Source organism: Lissotriton helveticus, chromosome 3_1, assembly GCF_964261635.1.
Source record: "Lissotriton helveticus chromosome 3_1, aLisHel1.1, whole genome shotgun sequence".
In the NCBI taxonomy this organism is placed as follows: Eukaryota; Metazoa; Chordata; class Amphibia; order Caudata; family Salamandridae; genus Lissotriton; species Lissotriton helveticus.
Genome location: NC_136061.1, coordinates 980,977,581 through 981,001,828, shown reverse-complemented (window position 1 = coordinate 981,001,828; position 24,248 = coordinate 980,977,581). Strand labels below are relative to the sequence as shown.

Here is a 24,248-nt window from a genome sequence, read left to right as displayed (position 1 = left end):
CCAGCAGAGGCAGTTCTCCTCAGATTTTCACTGCACGTTGTGTGGAAGGGAGTCTCCCTGAGTGTCTACTCAGTTTTTCTTCTTTGTTCCTTCAGGATGTCTGAAAAGAAAGCTCTCTTCAAGGCTTGCAGGACCTGTGATAAGAAGAGGGTCCATGTAGTTGCTCAGCATAAAGACTGCATCTACTGCCTACATCCTAATCACATTGTAAAGGAGTGTAGGATTTGTCGAACCTTCCCTGCCAAGACCATCAGGGACAGGGAGGCAAGAGTTCTTTTATGGCTCCAATCGTCTTCTACGGATGATGAGGACAGGGCCTCTACTTCCAGCAAAAGAGCCAGATCCAGAGACAGCTCTTCTCCTGAGGGGAGGAAACATCATAAATCCTCTCATAGAGCTTCAGAACAAACAAAGAGGTTGTCTTCACCTCTTTCTGGATCACCTTTATCTCCGCCTTCCGAGTCTGCCAAATCTTCAGCTACTAAAACAGTGAGTAAAGCCCAGGTCAAGACTCTTTCACTGGTGTCTTCTCACACAGTCTCTGTGACTTCTTCTGCTTCAAGTTCTTCATCTACGGTCTCTACAAAAGCTATAACCTCTCTTATTGTGTCATCTAAAGTTTCTGCTTCTAAGAAAACTTCTGGGGTTAAAGAATCTTCTTCTGTTACTCCTTCATCAAAATCACCGTCGACGACCTCATCCACGTCAATCCTGTCGACGACAGTACCATCAATGAAGTCCTCGTCGACGAAAACCCTGTCGAAGTCCTCGTCGACGAAGAGCCCGACAACGTCAAAGATCTCGTCGACGGCAACCCAGTCGACGAAGAGTCCATCGACGGCGGCCCTGTCGACGGCCTCGTCAACGAAGAGCCCATCGACGACGAGCCCATCAATGACAGTCGGCTGTTGCTCCATTGGTCAAGACGCCCATGTCGACGAAGAGTCCTTTTATGACCAAGAGTCCACCTGTGAAATCTTGGTCTGTGTTACCTCAAGTGTCTCAAGCATCGCCTTTTACTCACACTCAGTCAATTAAAAAAGTACCATAGGCAAGACTATACCAATATTTCTCCTTTGTTCCCTTCACACATCTTGGAGACATATGTAGAGGAAGAAGAATCTGATGAAGATGACGATGAGGAGGAAGGCCCTTTTGGGGTTGCACGCCATCCAGTTACAGATAAAATGTCAGGAAGAGGACGACTTCCATGAGCATTTTTACCAAGAAGACTTGTCTACGCCTTATCATAGACAGTCACATAGGGTTCCACGTTCAGAGGACACAAGTCATCTTTCTCCTTCATTGATTCAGGATTTACCGGCCTTGTTGGCCGACTATCTGCAGAGGTTACCACCTACACCCTCTACTCCCACTGTACCTACTGTACCGGTGGTTACACCTACGCCACCACCACCGATACAAGAGCCTACCTCACCAAGACACCTTGTAGAGCCATTACCACAAGGAAATCCGGACACTTCGCTATCAAATGAGGATGAAAGAGAGGAAGGCGAATTGCCTAATGATGTGGTGCCTGGAGATCCTTGGGATGAATATGTAATCCCCATGCCTTCGCCTCCTGTACCGCAACCATCTGACTCACCACCTGAGGAAATTGGTGGCTTTCATAATATCATGCAAAGGGCTGCTACGCGGTTTGAACTTCCGGTCACTATTGAGCAATCTGATTGTTTTCTTCACGACTTTAAAGAAGGGTATAGGAAAATCACCATGGCTATACCTATTATAGATTTTATCTGGAAGGAAGGTCTTAAGATTATGAAGACGCCTGTCTCTGTTTCTGCTGTCCTTCCTCGAATCGAAAATAAATACCGGGCACCACCAGATACTCCATCTTGTCTGGTAGGTCACCCGTGTCCTGATTCTGTAATTTTGCAGGCTGCACAACAGAGGTCAAAAAATCTGTCTACCCCAATATCAACTCCACCAGATAAAGAGGGCAGACGATCTGACTTGATAGGAAAAAAGTTCTCCACCAATGCTGCATCATCCATCAAGGCAGCTAATTCTCTGGCAATTTTGGCACGATATGACCGCTAGATGTGGTCAGAGTTATCGGAATTCTTAGAGCTGATACCTGAAGATCGCCAGCAGGAAGCACGAAGGATAGTGCTCGAAGGAGAACCGGCTGCATCAGAAATAATTGACTGCGCCTTAGATATTGCAAACACTAACTTTCGACAGCTAGCAGGAGCTGCTGTTCTCAGACGCCAGGGATGGCTCAGAGCAACCTCCTTTAGACCTGAGGTACAGACTAAAATATTAGATATGGCTTACGATGGGGAATCACTCTTTGGTAAGCATATAGATGACGCTTTATTGACCATCAAGACAGACACGGACACGGCTAAGTCGCTGGGTACCAGGCAGTATAAGAGAGGATCTTTCAGAGGATCAAGGGGTCATGTATTTTCCTCGAGGGGAAATTGCCACAATCAGCAAAACAGACAATGCCAGTCTCAATATAAACAGCCTTATTACCAGTCTTCGTACAGGCAATCATCTTTAAGCAATTTCTCTCGTCAAGGCGGACGCCGGCGATCGAGCAATCAAGGCCGCGACTCAAATAAACGACAATGAGTTTTGCCGGACGCCAGTCGAACCGTCTCCCCTCCCTGTGGGCGCGAAGATCTCGGCCTTTTTCCAACAATGGCAGAACATCACATCAGATCAGTGGGTCCTCGACCTTGTTCAAAGAGGGCACACTCTGGAGTTCTTAAAGAAACCAACTACGACCCCGCCCAAGGGTCCCCCTTCCCCTCGTCTTCACTTACTATTCAAAGAAGCTTTAAACATGTTCCGCAAGAATGCGATAGAAAGAGTTCCAGTCTCGCAAAAAGGGAAAGGATTCTACTCTCGATTCTTTCTCAAAAGTAAAAAATCGGGGGAGTGGCGCCCGATTCTCGACTTGCGCATACTCAACAAGTTTCTGAAGAAACAGAGTTTTCGGATGGTGACGTTAGCAGATGTGTTGAGCTGCCTCAACGAAGGGGACTTTATGGCTTCTCTGGACTTGGAAGACGCTTACTTCCATATCCCTATACATCCCAAACATCACAAATACCTACGATTCACGGTGGCTGGCGTCCACTTTTAATTCAAGGTGCTCCCGATCGGGCTGAAATCCGCACCAAGAATATTCACAAAATGTCTAGCTCCAGTCTCTGCCACACTGAGGTCTCAGGGAATACAAGTCTTCCCATGCCTCGACGATTGGCTGCTCAAGGGTCCATCAAAACGGGCTACAAGACAGGCTGTAAAAAGTTGCCTTCATCTATTCTCAAATCTGAGACTTACTCTCAATGCCAACAAGTCACATTTGCATCCCCTCCAAGTTCTAACCTTTCTGGGAGCAACACTAGACACCCAACAATGCAAAGCGTTCTTGTCACAGGATCGCCAGACTAAGTTACAAAGCCTGGCAAGGTTAATTTCAAGAAAAAAGTCAGTTTCTGTCCGAACATTCGCTTCTCTTCTGGGGATGTCCTCTTCGGCGATCAGTTTAGTCCCGCTTGCAAGACTCAGGGTGAGACCGCTGCAAGAAGAGCTGCGCAGACAATGGCAGCAGGCCGGAGGGTCATTTGACGATTCCATAAAGGTGACCACAAGAATGATACACGCTCTCCACTGGTGGTCAAAAAGAAGCAATCTGTCTCCGGGTCTCATGTTCCCGGCCACTTTCCCAGAGTTTGTCCTGACCACGGACGCATCTATGGAGGGGTGGGGAGGACACCTTCAAATTCAGGGACGATGGTCTCAACAATATCAGCAAAAGCACATCAACCATCTCGTAATGAGAGCCTTTTTTCTCTCTCTGCAAGCATTCCTTACGAGAATTGCGAACTCCTCAGTGCTGGTGCGTACGGACAATACCACTAGCATGTATTACATCAACAAGCAAGGGGGGGCGAGGTCTCTCTCCCTATTGCAGGAAGCTCAAGAGATGTGGGAGTGGGTTATCAAGCATGGCATAACCCTCAGAGCGGAGCATGTCAAAGGAACTCAAAATTCTCTAGCCGACATCCTCCGCAGATCTCACAGGTTGCCACGAGTGGGAGTTGGAACAAGTACAGGTGAACAGGATCTTCCGAATGCGGGGCACACCAACTCTAGACCTGTTTGCAACACAACAGAATAGCAAATGCCTTTATTACGCCAGCAGATTTCCTCAACAGGAATCAAGAGGGAATGCCCTGTCCATGCGATGGTAAAGGGATTTATGCATACGCTTTTCCCCCCGATCCACAATCGCTTCACTTGCACGCCTGGCTACTGACTTCTTAGAATTCAAAGATCTCAGAATTTCTCAGGACTGTAGAGATATTCGATCTAAAGCCCGCGCTCAAAGTACTATCAAAACATACCACTTTAAATGTAAGCGCTTCTGTCATTGGTGCGAAACAAATAATGTGCATCCTCTTCAGGCCTCACCAGAGGATATCCTTCCCTATTTACTATCACTAGCTAAAGCAGGTCTAGTATTCTCATCTATCAAAGTCCATCTCGCTGCGATGTCTAGATTCAGAAAGAGTTCTAACAAGCCATCACTCTGTTCTTCGTCACTTATCAAACAATTTCTAAAAGGGCTATTTGGAGCTTTTCCTCCAATTCGACCTCCACCTCCAGAATGGGATCTCAATACAGTTTTATCTCAATTGATGAGGAGACCTTTTGAACCAATTCACAAGGCTGAACTAAAAATTTTAACCTGGAAGGTGGCTCTTTTATTAGCTCTCACTTCAGCCCGGAGGGTTAGTGAAATCCAGCCTTCACAATTTCTGAACCTTTCCTACATTTTTCTAAGGATTACGTTACTTTGCGAACAAATCCAAAATTAATTCTTACGGTACCGTCTCGATTCCACCTGAACCAACCAGTAAAGCTAAAGACCTTCTTCCCGGATCCAATCACACCGGCAGAAAAGGCTTTGCATTCTCTTGATGTGAAACGTTGCTTGAAGTTCTACCTTCAAAGAACTAAGGATATAAGAAAATCTAATCAGCTGTTGATCACTTATGGACAAGCCACAATGGGACAAGCCGTGACAAAAGCAACCGTAGCCAGATGTTTATCTTCTGTCATACAATTTTGCCATGATAAAGCCAACAAACCTTTGCTCAGAAAGGTGAAAGCACATTCCACCAGAACTATGTCGGCTTCTACAGCCTTATTTGCTGGGGTCACACTGGAGAACATTTGTCGTGCTGCGACATGGAAAAATGTCCACACGTTCACAAAGCAGTACTGCTTACAATCTGCGTCGCAGGACGATTCAGCAGTGGGACAAGCTGTTCTTCAACATCTCCTTCATTAAGGTTAGACTTTTAAATGACTCTTATTGCATTTATGATGTATGAGTATAATCATATTCACTGTAATGTTTCTGGTGGTCAAATACTGTTTCTTAATATGAAGTATGTTACCTGACTATAATTATTTCATTTCAGAACGTTTCTGCATTTATATTTATTTACATATTCTACTGCTCTATAACCTTCTGGATGTGTGGGGGATATGTAGTTTTACGCTTTGTCTCCCACCTTCCGCAAACGACATTATTAGGCTTACTGCTTGCTATCCTGATTCAGGCATGTGAATCTATGAAAGATACCCCAATACTGGATAAGAAAACAAGTTACTTACCTGTAAATACAGTTATCCAGTATTGGTATCTTTCATAGATTCACATGCATCCACCCTCCTCCCCGGTAGGACAGTTCTCTAATGGGGATACCTACTTCTCACTTGTGCTAAGAAAATCTGAGAACTGCCTCTGCTGGGAAGGTTCTAGAGGGTGCTGGCATCTGATTGGTTGGAGCTGTTTTCAGCTCTTTTTCATATAATGGGATAGATAGGCTACTAAGCTTTGGGCCTTTTGGGCCTACTGTCTTGTCAGCCTACTACAATTTTATTCTAAGGCACTGATTTTATATGTATTATTACCGTGGGACTCCCGCCTCTACGACGGGGAATGATTCAGGCATGTGAATCTATGAAAGATACCAATACTGGATAACTGTAGTTGCAGGTAAGTAACTTGTTTTCATTTGTGCTACCGGGGCAGAGAAAATTTCAAGCCAGCACGCAAGTGTTTGCCATTGAGCCTACTTAAAAAGTTGTTTACATTGAGAAAAATAGGATTGCATTTTATCACTTTCCTTACACATTCCTGTGTACCATGCTAGCTGACACTGCATTCAGTATAGGTAAATCACACCTACAACAGGCTTTACAGGCCTAAGGCCGGGTGCACTATATTACATGTGTGGACACATCTTCATGAGCAGATTTGTCCATGTGCTGGTCAGTTCAAGTACTGCCAGTACAGGTGATCAGGGAAGCCATTTTAAATGAATGTGGCTACATAATGGCTTCACTGAAATCAAAGGTGTTTGGTATCAAACACCTTGTATTAATAATCCCACCTGATTCCAATGGCGAATCTATTAATACATGCACCCAGAGGGCATCTTAGAGGTGCCCCCTGAAAACCTACCAACTACTGGTGTGCTGACTGACAGGTCCTAGCCAGCCTGCCACCACAGATGAGTTTGACCCCCAGGGGTGAGGCCTTTACTCTTAGGAGGTCAGAAGCAAAGCCTATCCCGCAGAGGGTGTTTACACTCCCTCCCACAGGATGACCTGCAAATTAGCATTCCAAGGCAAGGAGATTCAAAGAGCCCACCACCTTGGGTATGCAGATCTAGCTTCTCTCACAGGCGAGTCCACACCTGCAGCCTCTTTTCATGAAGAACAATTCCCCATAGGCTAACATTGGGCATCCGATGTATTGCACCACTGCACCGGCGCCCTAGGGCTGCTGGAATTGACCTACTGGTGCTGCTTTGGACCTTGCCCCATACTCACCTTAAGTCCAGGAGATTTGTCTCATAAGTCACTGGACTCTACCTGTGTGCCATATTTGTTTTTCCTCCCATGGGATAACATTGCAGTTACTGAAAATTGCACAAAATGGCGACTTTTGAAAACTTAATGAATTTCTATCTTGGTTGGAATCTCCTTATTCAGTTGTGTGCATCATTTATTGACTGTGTGTTTATTTTTCAGATGTCTAACACTCCCCTCTGATAGGCCTAAGGCTGCTCAACCACACTATCTCTAGGAGAGCACCTTGGGATTGGTAGCGACTGCCCCTGTCCACTAGTAAGGGAATACCTGGACTCTTTGCACTGTGTACCTCATTTTGGTATACCATATAAAGAGCCAGCTTCCTACACTGCTATATTCCTCATAAGTGCCTCAATTTGTCATTCATGTGCAGGTCCCAGTTTGCCTTCCAATGCTTTGTTAGATGAGAAGCAGGAGAGAGAGGAACAACCAAAGGCGGAGATTCTCGCAGACCGTGATTCCAAAGAAGTAGTTGCAGACTTAAAGAACGGAAATCATGTTCCCAGAACAAGAAATCTCTCTCCACAGCTTCAGGTAATAATCATGATTGGTTTTATTTTTATTTTTATTAATGTACAAGAAGTGAAAGGGTATTGTATTTCATGGGCAGTAGTCTTTGTTGGCAAACGGTTTTCATTTAAAGGCTTACTTTGCCTATGACTGGCTAATGAGCAGTAGGGAGGTCAGAATTTAATTTTGATGTTTAAAGTGGCTTTAAACGTCTGTTTCTATTGTTTTACAGATTTTTCAGTTTGTCATCAAAACAGCACGCATCTACCAGATAATTTGTGTCTGTGGATTGTTCTTCTTTAAACATTTCCCAGTTGTAGAGTTAAGAATCTGAATCTTTTTTTCTAGCAGTACCATGTGGCTTTTAAGCAATGCCTAACTTATGCACCATATGGTTGATCTTATGAATTGTAGCTGTAGTTCAGATGCTTTTTTCTTTGCCAATAAGGCTTTTGAGATGGCGGAATATGTTGTTTATTCATACAGGTTCTTCTAAATAATTATATATTTTTTTCGGTTATTTCTCATCTATGAGCAAACTGGTCATTGACTTTTTTTCATAATTCAGTGACCAGTTTTCTGCTTGTTTTTTGCCCTCTTTTGCTTTTTCTGCTAGTTTTTCTGCCTTCCGTTTTGCTTTTTCTGCTTGTTTTCTGCCTTTTATTTTGCCTTTTTCTGCTTGGGTCTTTCCTCTTCCCGACATTTCCCTGCCTTCTGCAACGGAGAACCCTGCCCTTCCCTCAGGACCTACTGAATGGAGGCCGCAGCGCAGCCGTGTCAAAGGCAACGCCATCTGCACCCGTTTGCGCCTGGACCGCGCCCATCATCCGGACCAGTGGCCCTCACGCCACCCACCCTTATACTGCCAAGGAGCTCTTAGGTCTGGTCCCCTGACACCGAGACTGCTTCTGCTGCACTTCTCTTGTAAGGAATTTCCATGTAAAGTCATAAGCACTTGAATAGTCCCGCCCACCTACCGGGACCCCGGAGCATATATCTTCTTAAGTGGATATTTTTCGCCTTTCTTCAGATATGTTTCATTATATCTAAGGTCACTGCATTTAAAATCTAAAAGTCACTCCTAAGGCAACCCTTTCAATCCTGAAGTCAGGTTCCTTGGGTACAAGTGCGAGTGTGCCCCTGCATGAGCAGTGCCCCTTTACAAACCCTGGAGTCAATTCTCCAGGCTTTGTGAGTGCGTTCAGCCATTTAATATATATTTTGTGGATATCAAGTAAAATATGAGATGTCTATCTATATATTGGCTGCACTGAAACCAGTTATGTTTGGTATCAAACATGTTGGAATCCTACCCAAACCCTGATTCTAGTATTGGATGTAGGATCCCATGTACTGGGGAGCTCCCCTAGCGTTCCCCCTTGTATTCCCGACATCAGCCTTTAAGGGTCTAACAGCAAGCTAGTGCTGCTGCCAACCACAGGCACGATTCGATGGAGAAGTGTGGCTCAATGGTTAGAGCAGGCAGACCTCGATGCAGAGCTCTGACCAGGGTTCGATTCCCGCCTCGGCGGGTCTCGGGCTCATTAATTCCCCTGACAGGATATTCCCGCCTCAGTGCCTATTCTGATCATGGGTCCCACGCTGCAACTCTGGGCAATAGCTTGCTTAGTCTCCACAACGGCCCACACAACGCGAGGGATGCCTGTTCTGCACCATGGGGGTGCCCAGGAGTGGACACTTCACAGGGAAAGCCAGGAAGGGTCCCCTTGCGGTATTCGTACAAGCGCCGGGAAACCCACTGCGGGTAGCTGTGCGCTATACAAGTACAAAAAAACATTCTGCCTTCCTGCTGCTGAGCTGAAGCATGGGAAGGTAGAACAATAGGTTTCCTGCCTCAGGGAGGTATGACCATCTTCCAGACAGGACTTTGTGTATTGGGCTGTGGTGGGGGCGCTTGCCAGCGCCACCAGACTGCTTTGAATGGCACATCTGATAGAGACTACTAGCCGCAGATTCCTTAACGTAGAATTATCCCCAGGCGTAAGACTGGATCCGGAAAACTTTTCTGCCACAGCACTTCTGCGCGCCAGGGGGGACGGCACCACGTGACTCCGCCCTGACGTCCGTGTTCGTGACGTCAGCGAGGATACATAAGTCCTACCCCGGCGCGCCTACGTCAGTTTTTTCTATTTCCACGTGCAACGCGGATCTGGATTGTGTCCTGGCCTGTTTTCAGGCCTTCATTTCACGCTTTGGCGTTACGTGGAACAGTGTGCGAATTCCTTCGGGATTCAAGACGTGTACCTCCTGTGCACTCACCCGATTTGCATGTGGTGCCTGGGTGAGCACCACGACTCGGAGAGTTGCGACGCCTACCAGCACCTTAAGCCTAAATCACGGCGAAAGCGCCAGATGAAGTTGCTGTCGGCGCACTCGGCCAGGTCAGTGTCATCCCTGCGTCCGTCCCCTACCTCGGAGGCAAGGAGCCGCCGGTTTCATCTGCGGAATCGCCTTTCGCAGCGGTCCTTTGGGCGTGGCTCACCGGCTGGTAGGTCCTTCAGTTTGTCTCCGAGGCTCCGTCCTCCTTCCGCGAAGGACGCCGGCTCCCCCAGGGACAGGCGCCCCCGCCTGTCCCCTTCCTACCTGGCGGGAGGAGACTAGTGCCAAAATGAGTTTACACTGCGGCTCTGCAGGCTTCTTTGGCCCTTCCTCCATCCCCTGAGATGTCTGCGGATCCCTTGCCTTGCACGGGGACTTCCATGGAGTCACCCCAAAGGTTTCGGCTTCAAGTCGTAGGAGGGTGGCGTTGTCGAGATGTAGTCCTTAAGGGCTCCCCTCTTCGACACCTAGTGTCCCTGCCTCGCTTCAAATACCTACGGGGCTCCCTGTGGTGTCACAGGTGATCACCGGGAGTCCAGGCTTGTCCCAGAGTCCCCCTCGATCCTCCGAGCAAACGGCTGCCTCACCAGAGGTCGAGCCGGCGCCGGGAGCCGTCCTCCTCTGGTGGAGGCCGGTACCTGGGGCGCCTTCCCGAGTCCCTCTCGGTCCTTGATGCGGACGGCTGCCCCGTCTGAGGTCAAGCCGGCACCTTTTCGGTGCCGCGCTTTCGCCTTTTCAGCGTCGGCCTCGTCTCATTCTCCTGGAAAGCACGTGGTGGCACGAGTCGGCCCGGCGCCACGGAGGCCCATTCCGGCGCTGGTCGACGCCGATCAGGTGCTAATGGCAGACTCCACAGAGCTGCACCGGTGTCTGGTTCTGGATTCGTCTCCTGAGGTCCCTTCTTCTCCAGAGGCCTGTTATCTGTTTGTGTTCCTTCCCGGAGACATGGCACCATGTTGCCTTTTCACCAGCATCTTCCAGGGAAGGCTCTTCGCCATCCCCACGGCCTAAATCCTCGAACCCTTCTTTCCGTGGCTTGCGGCTGGCTTCTTCACCGGCCTCTCCGCCCTCCCCTGGGGCCCCTCAGGCTCCCCATTCCTCTGTGGATCCTCCTCTATTCCGGGGCTTGCCGCTCCCCCCTGGACTTGGGGATGGGCGGCTCAGTCTGCAACCGTCACCCACGGAGGAGTTACTTTCCTCTCCGCGGCGCCCAACTGAGGCCAGTGTTGCCTTTGTTCGGGCTATTTCCACGGCTGCTGGTATTCTGAGGATAGGTGAACCTGTCACTCCATTTCCTACAGACAACCTCTTGGAGATTCTCCACCAGGGCTCTGGTGGACGGGAGTTGTTCCTTCCTTTTCAAGCCTCGCTCCATCATTCTCTTATGGGAGCTTGGGGGCACCCTGCCACAGGAAATCCGGTGCCTCAGGCACTGCTGCATCGCCACCTTCCTGCTCCGCACGACCCAATCTATCTTTCTTTCCACCCTTCTACTCAAGGCGCTTTAACGCGAAATGCCTATCCGTGTTTGCCTGTGGTATTGTTTCCTCCGTCTTGGGAGGCCCAGTGGTTAGATTCATGTGGAAGTAATGTCTTCGCTTCTTCCAGTGCTTCCTTGCGAGCACTTAACACTTTGTGTGTTCCCCAGGGCTACTTCCAGCCTGTGGAATTCTGTAGAGTCCTTTCTTTCTCATGAGGGTGTCGGTGCTGATCTGCAGAGCCATGTGTTGGATGGTAGAGAGTTTGCCGCGTTTATTCATCGTGCGGCTTTGGATGTTGTTGATGCTCTTGGCCATGCTATGGCCACTTCTGTAGCTCTTCATCCTCATGCTTGGCTACGTGATGCTGTCTTTCCTGAAAATATTAGAGAGCGTCTGGTCGACCTCCCTTTTGACGGGGTCCTGCTGTTTAATACTCATGCAGACTCTGGCATTCAGCGTCCTCTTGCGGGGCTCTGTAGTCCTCCTCCTCCTCCTCCTCCTCATCCTCCTCCTCCTCCTCCTCAGTAGGTTGTTTTACTGACCCTCTGGGACTTGGTGGGAGGCGTTATTCCACTTGCTTCTACTTTTGGGTTTTGGAGTGGCGGCTACACTTTCTGTGAGTTACTGTGCCCTTGGGGTCCTAGGTTAGCTCCTCTCTTCAGTTGGCTGCTGGTTCATCCCCCCCTTTTTTGGTATCTGAAAGAGACACGTTAGTGATAGATTCCTTACCTTAGAATATCCCCAGGCGTTCGACTGGATCCGGAACATTTTGCGTAGCAATACCCCTGCGCGCGCCGCCAGGGGGCTCCGCGTCAGTCGTCGCTGTCGTTAGCGTCGGAATGACGTCATCTGAGTACTTAGACGCCGCCCATGCGCGCTGACGTCAGTTCTGATACACAGCTCTTTTTTGGCGCAGATCCGGAGAAGCTCTACCCATTAGTCATTTTTTGATCTTTTCTCTACTCGAGTCTTCGACTCCGACGGTGCCGGTAGGGATGCCCAGGTTTAAGCCCTGCTCCAAGTGCGACCGACTGATGTCGGTTACCGACTCCCATCGCCGGTGCCTCAAGTGTTTAGGCCTCGACCACGACGACCGCACCTGCACCGACAGCCGGGCCCTGACGTCTAAGGCTAGGCGGGAGCGGTCCCGCAAGCGACTCGAGCTCCGGCAGTCTGCCCCGCGCCGTTCCAGGTCCCGGTCCCACAGGAGGTCGAGGGACCAGTCGCGGGGTCGGAGTCCTCGCAGCTCCAGGAGTGGACATCGGTCGTCAGGATCCAAGTCCTCAGGTAAGTGGCATGAGAGGTCGGAGAGACGTCATCGTTCCTCCGACCCACCCCGGCGCTCGCACGATGCGGTCAGGGGTTCGGGTGACACCACCCACGCGGCTCCGGAGTCGCAGGCGTCGCCGCATGCCCCACACCTTCGGGTCCCTGGGCATGGCGCGACGCCAGAGGAGGTCGAACGGTACCTAATGGCCATGAGGTCCCTTCCTTCTCCGCCGGGTCCTGTGGCGCCTCCGGGCCCAACGACCCCGGCTGGAGGGCCTAGCTGGTCGGATGCTTCGGCTCCGACGCCGTTGGGTGCTTTGGCCCCGGTGTCGCCGGTGACTTCGGTCCCGGCGCCGCAGGTCCTCACTGGATCCGCTTCCGGATCCGGGTCGTCGCCGGCGCCGGCCCTGAGGGTGTCGCTCCCGGCGCCCACTATGGATGCTGTCCCCAATCCTCCCTTCGGTCCGGATCTGGCGCTGCTGGGCGCCGCTTCCGACGGCCTTTGGAGATTTCTATTTCGTTGAAACGGCACTGTCTGTTGACCCTGCTCTGCAGGAGATGGGTGACGAGGGTGATTGTGAGGGGTCTGTGGACCCTCTGGCTCAACAGGACTGGACATATGAGCTTGGAGAGGCCAGTGGAATTGACACTTCGCCAGACACTGGATTAGTCTTCCCCTCCCACCGTGGCTACGGAGGAGGGGGCTACTTACAGTGTAGTGTTGACGAGGGCGGCCAAGGCCTTGCACCTTGAGCTCCCCGTCGCGGCCGTGAGGACTAACCTCCTCACTGAGGTCCTTAAACAGCAGGCAAGCTCCACTGAGCCTCTGCTGCCGTTTAATGAGGCCTTGTGTGACGTTCTTGTGGGCACTTGGTCCAAGCCCACCACAGGTCCGCCTGTGGATAGGAACGTGGCCAGACGCTACCGCCCGGCCCCGGGCGACCCTTGCTTTTTGTCCACCCATCCCACCCCCGGGATCCTGGTCATCCAGGCCTCCACTTCCAAGACCGCATTCCCGACTGCTCCGCCCGATCGGGAATCCAAGAGGTATGAACAATTCGGGAAGAAAGTGTTCTCGTCCCTGAGTTTGGGACTGTGGTCTGTCATTACCGCATGCCTCTTGGGCCGCTACACCCACACCCTGTGGGACACGGTCGCGGACGTGCTGCCACAATGTCCGGAGGAGGTCCGGGCTAAACTCGCCCAAGCCCTTCTGGAAGGCCGAGATGCAGCGCAATATTCGATCGGGTGTGGGCTGGATACCACGGACTCACTGGGCAGGGCTATGGCAACGACGGTGGCGGATCGACGCCACGCCTGGTTGAGGTCCGCCAACTTTTCGGCCGATGTCCAGGCCAGTCTTCTGGACATGCCTTTCGATGGCCGTCGTCTCTTTGGCGACAAGGCAGACCATGCCCTTGAGCGTTTTAAGGGCTACGGCCAAGTCCTTGGGCCTCTCGGCCACACGCCAGCAATCGGGTGCCTTTCGCTCCTTTCGTGGCCACGGAAGGGGCGCCCCCACATGTGCTGCCAGCCACGCTCCGCAGAATGTTCAACAGCGCGGTGGCGGCCGTGGAAACGGCCGTGGAAACCGCCGTGGCGGCGGTCGGGGACACCGGTAAGGCCAGTCCACCGCTCCCCCCGCAGCTCCTGCCTCAAAACCTTCCTAGTCTGTGTTTTCAGGCCCATGTGACGCCAGTGGGGGGCACTGACTGTCACGTCGGACAGGTGGGTGCTGCAAATCGTCCGAAGGGGCTATTCCCTCCCCTTCGAGGCGACCCCTCCAGCCACGCCACCGCCATTCCACCGCGTGTCGCGGGATCACTTGCAACTTCTGCAAGAGGAAGTCACGGCCCTCTTGGCCAAGGGGGCCATCGAGCGCGTTCCTGGGCCGGAAGTAGGGTGTGGTTGTTACTCCCACTACTTTCTGGTACCCAAGAAGGGCAAAGGGTGCCCACGCCCTATCTTGGACCTACGAAACGTCAACGGCTTCCTCCGGAAGGAGAAGTTCAAGATGCTGACTTTGGCTCAGGTCTTAGCTGCCCTGGACCCTGGAGACTGGATGGTAGCGTTGGACTTGCAGGACGCTTATTTTCACATCCCCGTCCTGCCGGCCCACCGGCGTTACCTGCGGTTCACGGTAGGCCACGAGCACTTTCAGTTTACTGTGCTCCCCTTCGGCCTTACCAGCGCCCCACGGGTGTTCACGAAAGTGTTGGCGGTGGTCGCAGCTCATCTGCCCAGGTTAGGGGTGGTAGTCTTCCCCTACCTCGACGACTGGTTGTTGAAGGCGGGCTCGCCCCAGACAGTCGTCAGCCACCTCCAGACTACGGCCGACCTCCTGCACTTGCTGGGGTTCTCCGTCAACGTGCCGAAGTCGCACCTGTGTCCCTCTCAGAAGCTCCTCTTCATCGGAGCGGTTCTAGACTCGGCGCAGTTTCGGGTTTATCCTCCCGAACAGCGGGTTCGGGATATTCAGGCTCTGATTCCGATCTTTCAGCCTTTATCCCGAGTCTCGGTCAGGTTGACGCTGCGGCTTCTGGGGCTGATGGCCTCCTGCATCCTTCTGGTGCATCACGCCCGGTGGCGGATGCGGGCTCTGCAGTGGGACCTGAAGTTTCAGTGGGCCCATCATCAGGGCAACTTGTCCGATCATGTCTTGATCTCGGAGGGGACTGCAAGACAGTTGCAGTGGTGGCTCACGGACCGCGATTGGGTCAGTGGCAGATCCCTACCCCACCCGGAGCACGTGGTTGTGACGGACGCGTCCCTCCTGGGCTGGGGGGGCCACATGGGAGCGGCGGAGATCAGAGGCCTCTGGTCTCCGGCGGAGTCTCGGCTCCACATCAACGTTCTGGAGCTGCGGGCGGTCCGACTTGCGCTGAAGGCATTCCTCCCCTCTGTCCGGGGGAGTGTAGTGCAGGTGTTCACAGACAACACCACCGCCATGTGGTACTGCAACAAACAGGGCGGGGTGGGGTCGTGGACCCTATGCCAGGAGGCTCTGCGCCTCTGGCAGTGGCTGGAACATCAGGGCGTGACCCTGGTGGTTCAACACCTGGCAGGTTCTCGGAACGCCAGGGCGGACGAACTCAGCCGTCGGTGCATGATTGATCACGAATGGCGTCTGAACTCGGACGTGGCGCAAGGCCTTGTGGGGCGAGCCTTGGTTAGATCTATTCACCACAGAAGAGAACGCGCAATGTCATCAGTTCTGCGCGTTGGAGTTTCCAAGGCGGCACTCGCTCGGAGACGCTTTTCGCCGCGAGTGGAGTTGCGGTCTATTGTACGCCTTTCTGCCTATACCACTTCTGCCCAGAGTGCTGAAGATCAGGCGCGACCGGTCCCAGGTTATCCTCGTGGCTCCGGACTGGGCACGAAGATACTGGTATCCTGAGCTACTCAGCATGTCAGTCGATCCCCCGATTCGTCTGCCTCTTCGGTAGGACCTTCTGTCGCAGCAGCAGGGGACGGTCCTCCACCCGAACCTGTCCAGTCTCCACCTACAAGCTTGGAGATTGAGCGGCGACAGTTGAGGCCATTTGACTTGCCTCCCGAAGTCTGTAATGTCATTCTCTCAGCCAGGCGTCCCTCCACAAAGTCTGTATACGCCTGCAGGTGGAACAGATTTGTGACATGGTGCACAGCAAAGGCTGTGGATCCACTCTCTGCACCCCTTTCTGAGGTTCTCCTCTTCCTTCTTTCTCTTGCCCAGCACCTCCTTTCCTCTCTGTCCATCCGGACAAGGTTGTGTTGCGGACGAGACCCTCTTTCCTGCCCAAGGTTGTCACGGCCTTCCACATCGGGCAGTCCATTACCTTGCCCACCTTCTTTCTGCCTCCGCATCCCTCGAAAGAGGAAGAGAGGCTCCACCGTCTGGACCCAAAACGTGCGCTCTCTTACTATCTGGATCGCACACGCCAGTTCCGGGTGGATGACCAACTCTTTGTTGTTTACGTGGGCGCTAAGAAGGGAAAGGCGGTGCACAAGCGGACCATCTCGCGGTGGATCATCTCGTGTATCCAGGCGTGTTACTCCTTGGCTAAGGAGCCACCTGTTGGAACAAGGGCTCATTCCACACGGTCCACGGCGACTACCACTGCCCTGGGCCGAGGAGTGCCCTTGCAGGACATTTGCCAGGCAGCTACGTGGGCCTCGCTGCACACGTTTGCAAGACACTATTGCCTGGACAGCCAAGTCCGGAGGGATGGCTTCTTTGGCCGTTCCGTCCTCCAGGACTTTCTGGTGTGATTATTGGTTCGCAGACCCACCACCGGGGTTGGTATTGCTGGGGTATCTATTCTAAGGTAAGGAATCTATCACTAACGTGTCTCTTTCAGATGCACAAGTTACTACTTGTGTAACGATATATCTGTAAGAGACGTTAGTTAGTGATAGATTCCTTACCCATCCACCCATCCTCCCCGTTCTGCGAACCGATATCTAGTGTTAAGGTCATCCCCTTTCAGGGCCCTAGTTTCATGGCACCAGTGTTGGTTCTATCATGGCTCTGCGTGTCTGGCGTGGAAAAGCTGTGTATCAGAACTGACGTCAGCGCGCATGGGCGGCGTCTAAGTACTCCGACGTCATTCCGGCGCTAACGACGCCGACGACGGACGCGGAGCCGCGGACGACGCCTGCCGGCGCGCAGGGGTATTGCTACGCAAAATTTTCCGGATCCAGTCTGACGCCTGTGGATATTCTAAGGTAAGGAATTTATCACTAACTAATGTCTCCTACAGATATATCGTTACACAAGTAGTAATTTGTGCGACTAGGTGTTTTTGGTTGATTACTAAGCGTTCTGTGGTTTCTGCCGCAGGTCTTTGGTTTTGTTCTCTGATGCTGGATTGTTTTTTCCCTAAGAGTGGTTCCCATTCTTTCTTGGGACGTGTCCTACCCTTTGTGGGGTACATTTAGCTGTTGTATAGCCCTGTCTTGAGCTTGGAGGGTGTGGGCTCCCCTTGCGGGTTCCTCGCCCATCCTGGTGTTGCTTACGGTGCGGCTTTTGATCCTTACTGGGGCTTGACCATCTGCGGTGTTTTTTGCCCTTCGCCTGCCATTTGCTCTGGTCCTCTGTCTGATGTTTCTGAGGGAATAGTTTCCTGTGTTTCGGCCTGGTCCGTCCTCCTTGTTTCTCCTCTTATCTTATAGCTGATCGCACTTCTTAGTGGTTTGATTCTGTCTGGAGCGGTCCCCTTTGGGGTTGTTCGGACCTTACCCTTGCTCTGAGCCCGACGTGGTCTGGGCGTTTAGTTTCGTGGCGCTTATTAGCGGCTGCCCCACCTGCTCTTCTGTTCTGTGGCCGGAGACCTTGGCGTGGGCCCTGGCGCTCCTGCTTCTTGTCCTGTGTGGTTATTGTGAGTTTGTTCTTATTCTGCCTTTTTGCTGAGGCGCTGTTCTATGAACTATGTGACTATGAACTATGACAGGCTCGGCTGCCCTCTGCACTGGGTACGTTTCCCGGTGGAGGGCTATGCTGCGCTTCTGCCTCTTCTCCTTGGAGTCTGTGGGTAGCTCTTCTCCCTCGGTACTCCTCTGTGTCGCCTGTACCATTGGGACTTCCGATGGAGGTTCCTGGTACGTTCACTGGGCTTGGGGTGTTCTGGTCTCCTTTGTATTGCCTTGTTTTCTCCTGTTGTTGAAGGCTGGATGGCCTCTTTGGCGTTCTAACACATCCCCTTGGGGCTGGTGTTCTTCCTCGATGCTGAGGTTCTCTTCTGCTTCGGGCCTGTGACTCCTCCCCTGTTGCGGTGGACTGGGTTATTTTTTCCCTGTCCCTGTGACTGGTCCCCTGTTGGGGGTCTTGTGCTCGTTTAAGCTGGGGAGGTCCTCACAGACCCTCCTCCCCTTGGGTATGGCTAGGGTTATCTTTTCTACATTAAGGAATCTGCAGCTAGTAGTCTCTATCAGATGTACGAGTTACTTGCCTTCGGAAACGATGTATCAGGTAGAGACGATTCTAGCCGCAGATTCCTTCATGACACGCCCTTCCTCCCCGTTTCTGCGAGGACCCCTCTTCTGTACTCGTCTGCTTCAGGGCGATGGTCCTCTGCGGGTGTCCGTTTTTCTTACTCCCTCCCTAGGGGGATGCTCGCATTGTTGTTGTTACATTCCTTCCCTTTTGGTGATTGGAGGGCGAATGCCTGGGTATTTGTGCGCCCATGCATTTGGTCTCCAATGTAAGGGTTGTTAAGCCCTGCTTCCTTGGGTTTGCTTGCACTTCTGACTCTTTCTGACAGTCCTTGGGGTGAGGCCCCCTGGCTTTGTCTCGCCCCTCAGTTCGTTTACAAGTACCCTCCCCACCCCCAACCCCTGTGCTGGTGTGGTTGGGGGATGACTTGTCACTGCTCTTCCATTCTGGCTAGGAACCCTTCTCGGTTCTGGGCGATGGTTGCAGACTTCTTTGTCTGCTGTGCCCTTTTTCACATGGCTTCTGCCTCTAAGGAGGCTGTTATGCTGGTTACGACCTTGCTCACTGTAGCTACACTCTATTCTTTTATTCCATGTCTTGGTGCCTTAATATCTGGCACTATTCTGGATGGTGCTGTTCCTCACCATTTGTTTTTTTCCCTTCTGTATAGCTGGGTTTTCGCACACTGTTCCAGTATTCTCACAGTTTTGTTTGTGATCGCTCCGTGTTGTGACGTGGAAAGTTCTCCCGAAGAAAACTGACATAGGCACGCCGGGGTCGGACTTATGTATCCTCGCTGACGTCACGAACGCGGACGACAGGGTGCAGTCACATTGTGCCGCCCCCCCGGCGCGACGGAGTGCTGTGGCAGAAAAAATTTCCGGATCCATTCTCATGCCTGGGGATAACTCTACGTGAAGGAACCTGCGGCTAGAATTGTCTCTACCATCTACATTGTTACCGCAGGTAAGTAACTCGTACATTTGGTGCTCTTCTTTCATACTCCAGTTGGAACCAGTTCAGAAAGCCGTTTGCTCCTGCTCATGTGCGAAACTGAACAAAGGACATGGGAGTAGCCTCCCCTCTGTCCGGCCCTTCCTGAGAAGGATCCTTGAATTGTCCCAAGCCTTTCCCTAGGGTACTTAAGGGCTTAGCTGTGGGTGGCTCTTCAGATTCCTTTTGGGCCAAGATTAAAGTCTGACACAACTTCATCTTCAACCGTCTGGGCACTTGTACTTTGTTGAAGTTCACCTGGAACTGAGACTGCATCAAGGAAGACTCCTGCAGGTCTCATTATCCTGCCAGTTCTCCGTGTCATCTGTGCCTATACTTCATCCAGGTTCTTCTCCAGGCCTGTGGGCATCAAAGACACCCAAATTAATCTCCCTTGGAGTGAAGTAGTCACTCCCTTGCATCTCCTGGCACTGCAACAAAGCTGACTGATCTGCTGCTCCTGAGATCTCATGGGCCCGAAAGGCTCAGAAACACAAGTGTGGTTCTGCAACTCCCTCAAGGCATGCACTGACTTCTCAGCAAGTTTGAGGCCAGTATCCCACGTCTAAACTGCTGGAACAGAACACTTGTGCACCATGTCAACTTGCTGTTACTAAGGCTTGTTGACTGTCCTCCAGAGATCTTAGGGCTACAAGAAGCTCCAGTCTCTAGCATCTCTTTCTGCTAAGATCTTCATTCTCACTGCATCCTCTGTACCGTGGGCCTGCATCTTTGGTGAGTTGCTCGATGTTCTCTTGCGACTCCAGTGCCTTCGGCCTGTGGGTCCTCTTGAGGGTCTTCTTTGGCTTCAGTGGTTCCCTACTTGGTCAAGGCCTGCTCTGACTCTCCTACACTTGGTGAGTCCCTCGGACCTTGCTGGTCCCAACAATACATCTTGTTCGTTTTCTACGTCTGTTGCTGCCTACAAGGCTTGTTCTTGACTTCCGACGTAGGACAGCTGATGAACGGCTGCTGGTCCTCACAGCTGCAGTTACAGGGTCTCCGTCTTCACTCCTGCATCTTCCTTTCTTGATGGTCATTGTTCTTCCGTGCCTTCTGGTCACTTCCGGGTGGCATAGACTATGTCCCCTCTGCTTGCAGGTACTCCTCTTTAAGAACCCATCCTTGGATTCCACCGGACTTTTTCACCACCTTCGCCAGCGGCATCTTCATTTAAGTCCATTGTGGTCTACGGCGGTTTCCGATGTCACTACGCACCCAGCTTCCCTGGTGTAGTTATCCTGGTTCCTGGGTATCCACGGGTGGGGTACCTCTCCAATCTCCTATCTTCCACAGGGTTTCTTCAGCGTCCTGCAGTGGTGGTTTCTGGACCTCCATTGAATCAGCGGCAGGCCCCTCTCCTAACCCCACCAAGAGCTGACTGGTCACAGATACATTGTTGCTGGTTTGAGGAAGCCACTTGGGAGGGATGGAGATTAAAGGCATTTGGTCTCCAGTGGAGGTCCTTCAAAGTGCTGGTGCAGGTACTTACAGACAACATTGCAGCCATGTGGTACTGCAACAGGCAGGGCAGTGTGGGGAGTGTGAACCGTGTGTCAGAAAGTACTGGAATGGAAGGGGCTTTTCTCTGTGGTACACCATCTGGTTGAGACACATTATGTGTTGGTTTTTGTGCTGTTCTTAGGACAGTGAAAGGATATTTATCAGTTCTTTTAACTTTTCTGCGGTTGCCCGAAAACTTATTGGTTTAAATTTCTTACCTTGGTGCGGTTTGTGAAAGGTTTGCAATATACAGTTCGAAGCATGTGGGCTGTAGATGCACATGCTTTGCATACTCCTGCCATCTAGTGTTGGTCCGGATGTTTGCAAGTCACGAGGTAAGATGAATACTCCTTTCGGTAATAGTGCGCATGGGCATCGACTCCATTGTCAGATTGTTTTTCTTCTGCCATCGGTTTGAAACGTGCATTGCTGCGCTCCAGTTTGAACCATTCTTAGGGTTCCCCTCAGTTTGCAATCCAATCTACCCATGACTGTATTGTTTCCGTACACATTTCCTGTTCTCCAACTATCGATTTGCTCTTCAAATTCTCAATTACCGATCGAAAAGCTCGTAGGAGGCCGTCTGGCCTAGCCATGTAGGTCCAGCCTTCTGCCGATGGAACAGACTCCATTCCAATTCTGTCCTGGGTTCCACATGAAGCACCCTTTCACAGACCTACAGCAAGTTTGTAACTTGTGCCTCTCCCCGGAGCACAAGGAGGATGTAAGAAACTGGCTCGATATATATACAGGGTGTATAGAGTCCAAGGGTCTCCAGAGGTTTGGCAGAGGTTAAAGATAGAACCTTACTCTCCAAAGTGGTAGCTTGGTCGAGCAGTAAGGCAGTGTCAGAGGACAGTGTAAAGCATTTGATGTACACACTCAAATGAATCCACACACTCAAGAACTGAACTCTAGGCCATTTGTTTTGTATAAAAAATATACTGTTTGATTTCTAGAACCAAGCAAGCCTGGTACAGGTATGCATAAATATACTTTGCAGTAGTAAATTACTCGTATGAACACAGTTCAAAATTGCAGGGTACTGGTTTTAGTTAGTTTTATGTAAGCAGTTTGCAACACATTGCATGTATAGTACATTCAAATGAATGGGCTTTTTAAGTGAAATGCAGTTAATTACTTTTCAGATTACTTTTGCTAACACAGGACTGAATCCTAGATTCAGCCTGGGATATTTCCTGAAAACAGGTGAGTAAATGCGTTTTGGTACGATATTTAAAGAATATTATTGCTTTTCAAAAGTTGACACTTGGAAACTTTTTCACATAGAATCACCAATGTTATCCTATGGGAGGAAATTCACTTAGAGGGTAAGTTAGGTTATCGATATTTTTTCTTACTTCGTGCTGGATACCTAGATTCAGCACTGGGACATTTCCTGAAAACAGTTGAAAAATGCGTTTTGGTTATAAGGCTGATTTTTAAGGAATATTTGTACTTTTCAAAAGTCGACACTGACACTTTTTCGCCCAAAAAGTTTCCTATGAGGAAAAATTAGTTATTGGTTTCGAGGTAAGCAATCGTTTCTTTGAGTTAGGGTTCTGGGGTTAGACTGAAGGGTCTGCCAGGGTCAGTGATGCACTGTTGTTGCACCCTCAGCGGCACTCGGGCGGCTGGGTGCAGAGTGTTGAGACCCATTGTTATCCTATGGAGGATAGGGGGCTCTGGTTGGTGGCGGCTGGCAAGCAGGCCACAGGGTTGTGGGAGCAAAGCTCCTAGGGTTAAGCTCAGGTCGAGTTGGGAACCCAGTTAGCACCAAAGGGGCACCCTGAACAGCGCTAGGACAACCGGGTGCAGGATGCTGTTTTGAGGTCGGGTGCCCTGTTGATTTCAATGGGGATTCTTCGGGACAAAAACACTGCAGGCTCGGGGATGAGGATCTTCCAGGAGTGACCACCACTTCGAGGAGTAAGTTGGGATGTAGAGGGATGGTTAGGCACTGCTGGGTGGGGCACACAAGGCTGTGGGACTTTGGGTGCATGGGTGCCTTTGGACGTCGGATTTTCTTCCCCGCTCTTGTCGCGGTAGGGGGGGGTCCTCTGAATTGAGGCTACAGGCATCGTCTGGAAGCTTGAGGCAGGTCAGGGGTAATCAGATCTTGGGTCAGGATCGTCGGGGGGACCTCCTCGTGGTGTTTGTTCACTCAAACACGGGGCGGGCTCGGCTGATGCAGTGTGTGCGGGATTTGCGGTCTCTGGCTGGCACCAGAAGCTGCAGTTTAAACACGTCCGGTGTTCACGGGAGAAACCGCTTGGAAAGTGAATGCAGGCTGGCCCTCTGGGGTTTTTTGAGGTTGCTGGCCGCTGGACACGCCGGGGTTTTGCAGGAGCAGGTTAGAGGGGGAGACAGGCCTGTAGGGCTGGGGCAAAGTCAGTGGGCGTCATCCTCTTGTTACCTCTGCACTGCTTCTCGTCCTTCTTTTGTTGTGGCTGCTCGATCTGAGGAAGGAAGGTTCAGGGTGCCCCTAAATACTAAATTTAGGGGTGTTACAGGTAGGTAAATGTCAGGGACCAATGGGCCCTTCCCTGGGGTGGGTACACTCCCTATTCTGCCACTCTCCAGTGGGAGGGGGGCAAGATGGTTGTGCTTCACCTTAGGGGTGGAGTTGGCAGAGGTGGGCAAACCTCTCTTCCTCACTTTGTTTTTCCCGCCGGGTCTCCTGCCCAAAGTGGGGGGTAGAACCAGTGGGGACCAGTTGCTGAGTACAGCAAGTGGTCTGGAGAGGCTCACAAAGGAGGTATGCCTTTGAAGCTTCTCCTTCGTGAACCCTCCCCATCCTGGGGGAGGAGGCTTGGCACCTCGTCCAAGGATGTGCATTGTTTCAGGCACCCGAGAGCAGCAAGCTCTCGACCCAGGTGTCAAGTAACATATCTGGTGGTGGCAGCCACTCAGTCAGGTCACTGGGAGTTGGTTGGTACTTACAGTGCCCAGGAATGGACCTGGGTACTGTAGGGGTACAGGGCTCATGCTCACCACTGGCATAGGGCACCCAGCTAGAGGGGTGACTGATGTATGCCAGGGCAGTGTTTTGTGGGCATGGCACACAGCCATGTGTGCCATGTCGACTGTTTGTTTTGTTCTGCACCAAGACACGCAGCTTGCAAAGGCAGTGTGTATGTGTGTCAGGGCACCGAGCCTCTAAGGGTGGCACAAAAAGTCTGCAGCTTTTAGGGACCTTCTCTGGTCACAGTGCCCTTGGTACCTATGCTACCATTTACCAGGGGCTGACATGTGGCCAGAGATTCCAATTGGGTTTAGGCTTCAATGCAGTTTTAGGGAAGGAA

General features: G+C 51.4%; 1 protein-coding gene across 6 annotated transcripts in view; it reads left to right on the top strand.

The window, feature by feature from the left end:
• Positions 1 to 24,248, top strand: part of PCNT (pericentrin) — a 1,333,356-nt gene that overhangs the window by 795,826 nt on the left and 513,282 nt on the right. For all 6 annotated transcript variants that reach the window (XM_078681435.1, XM_078681433.1, XM_078681434.1 and 3 more), the window contains one exon: positions 7,307 to 7,467. In XM_078681435.1, coding sequence (XP_078537561.1) covers positions 7,307 to 7,467 — 161 coding nt within the window. The remainder of the gene's footprint in view (positions 1 to 7,306; positions 7,468 to 24,248) is intronic.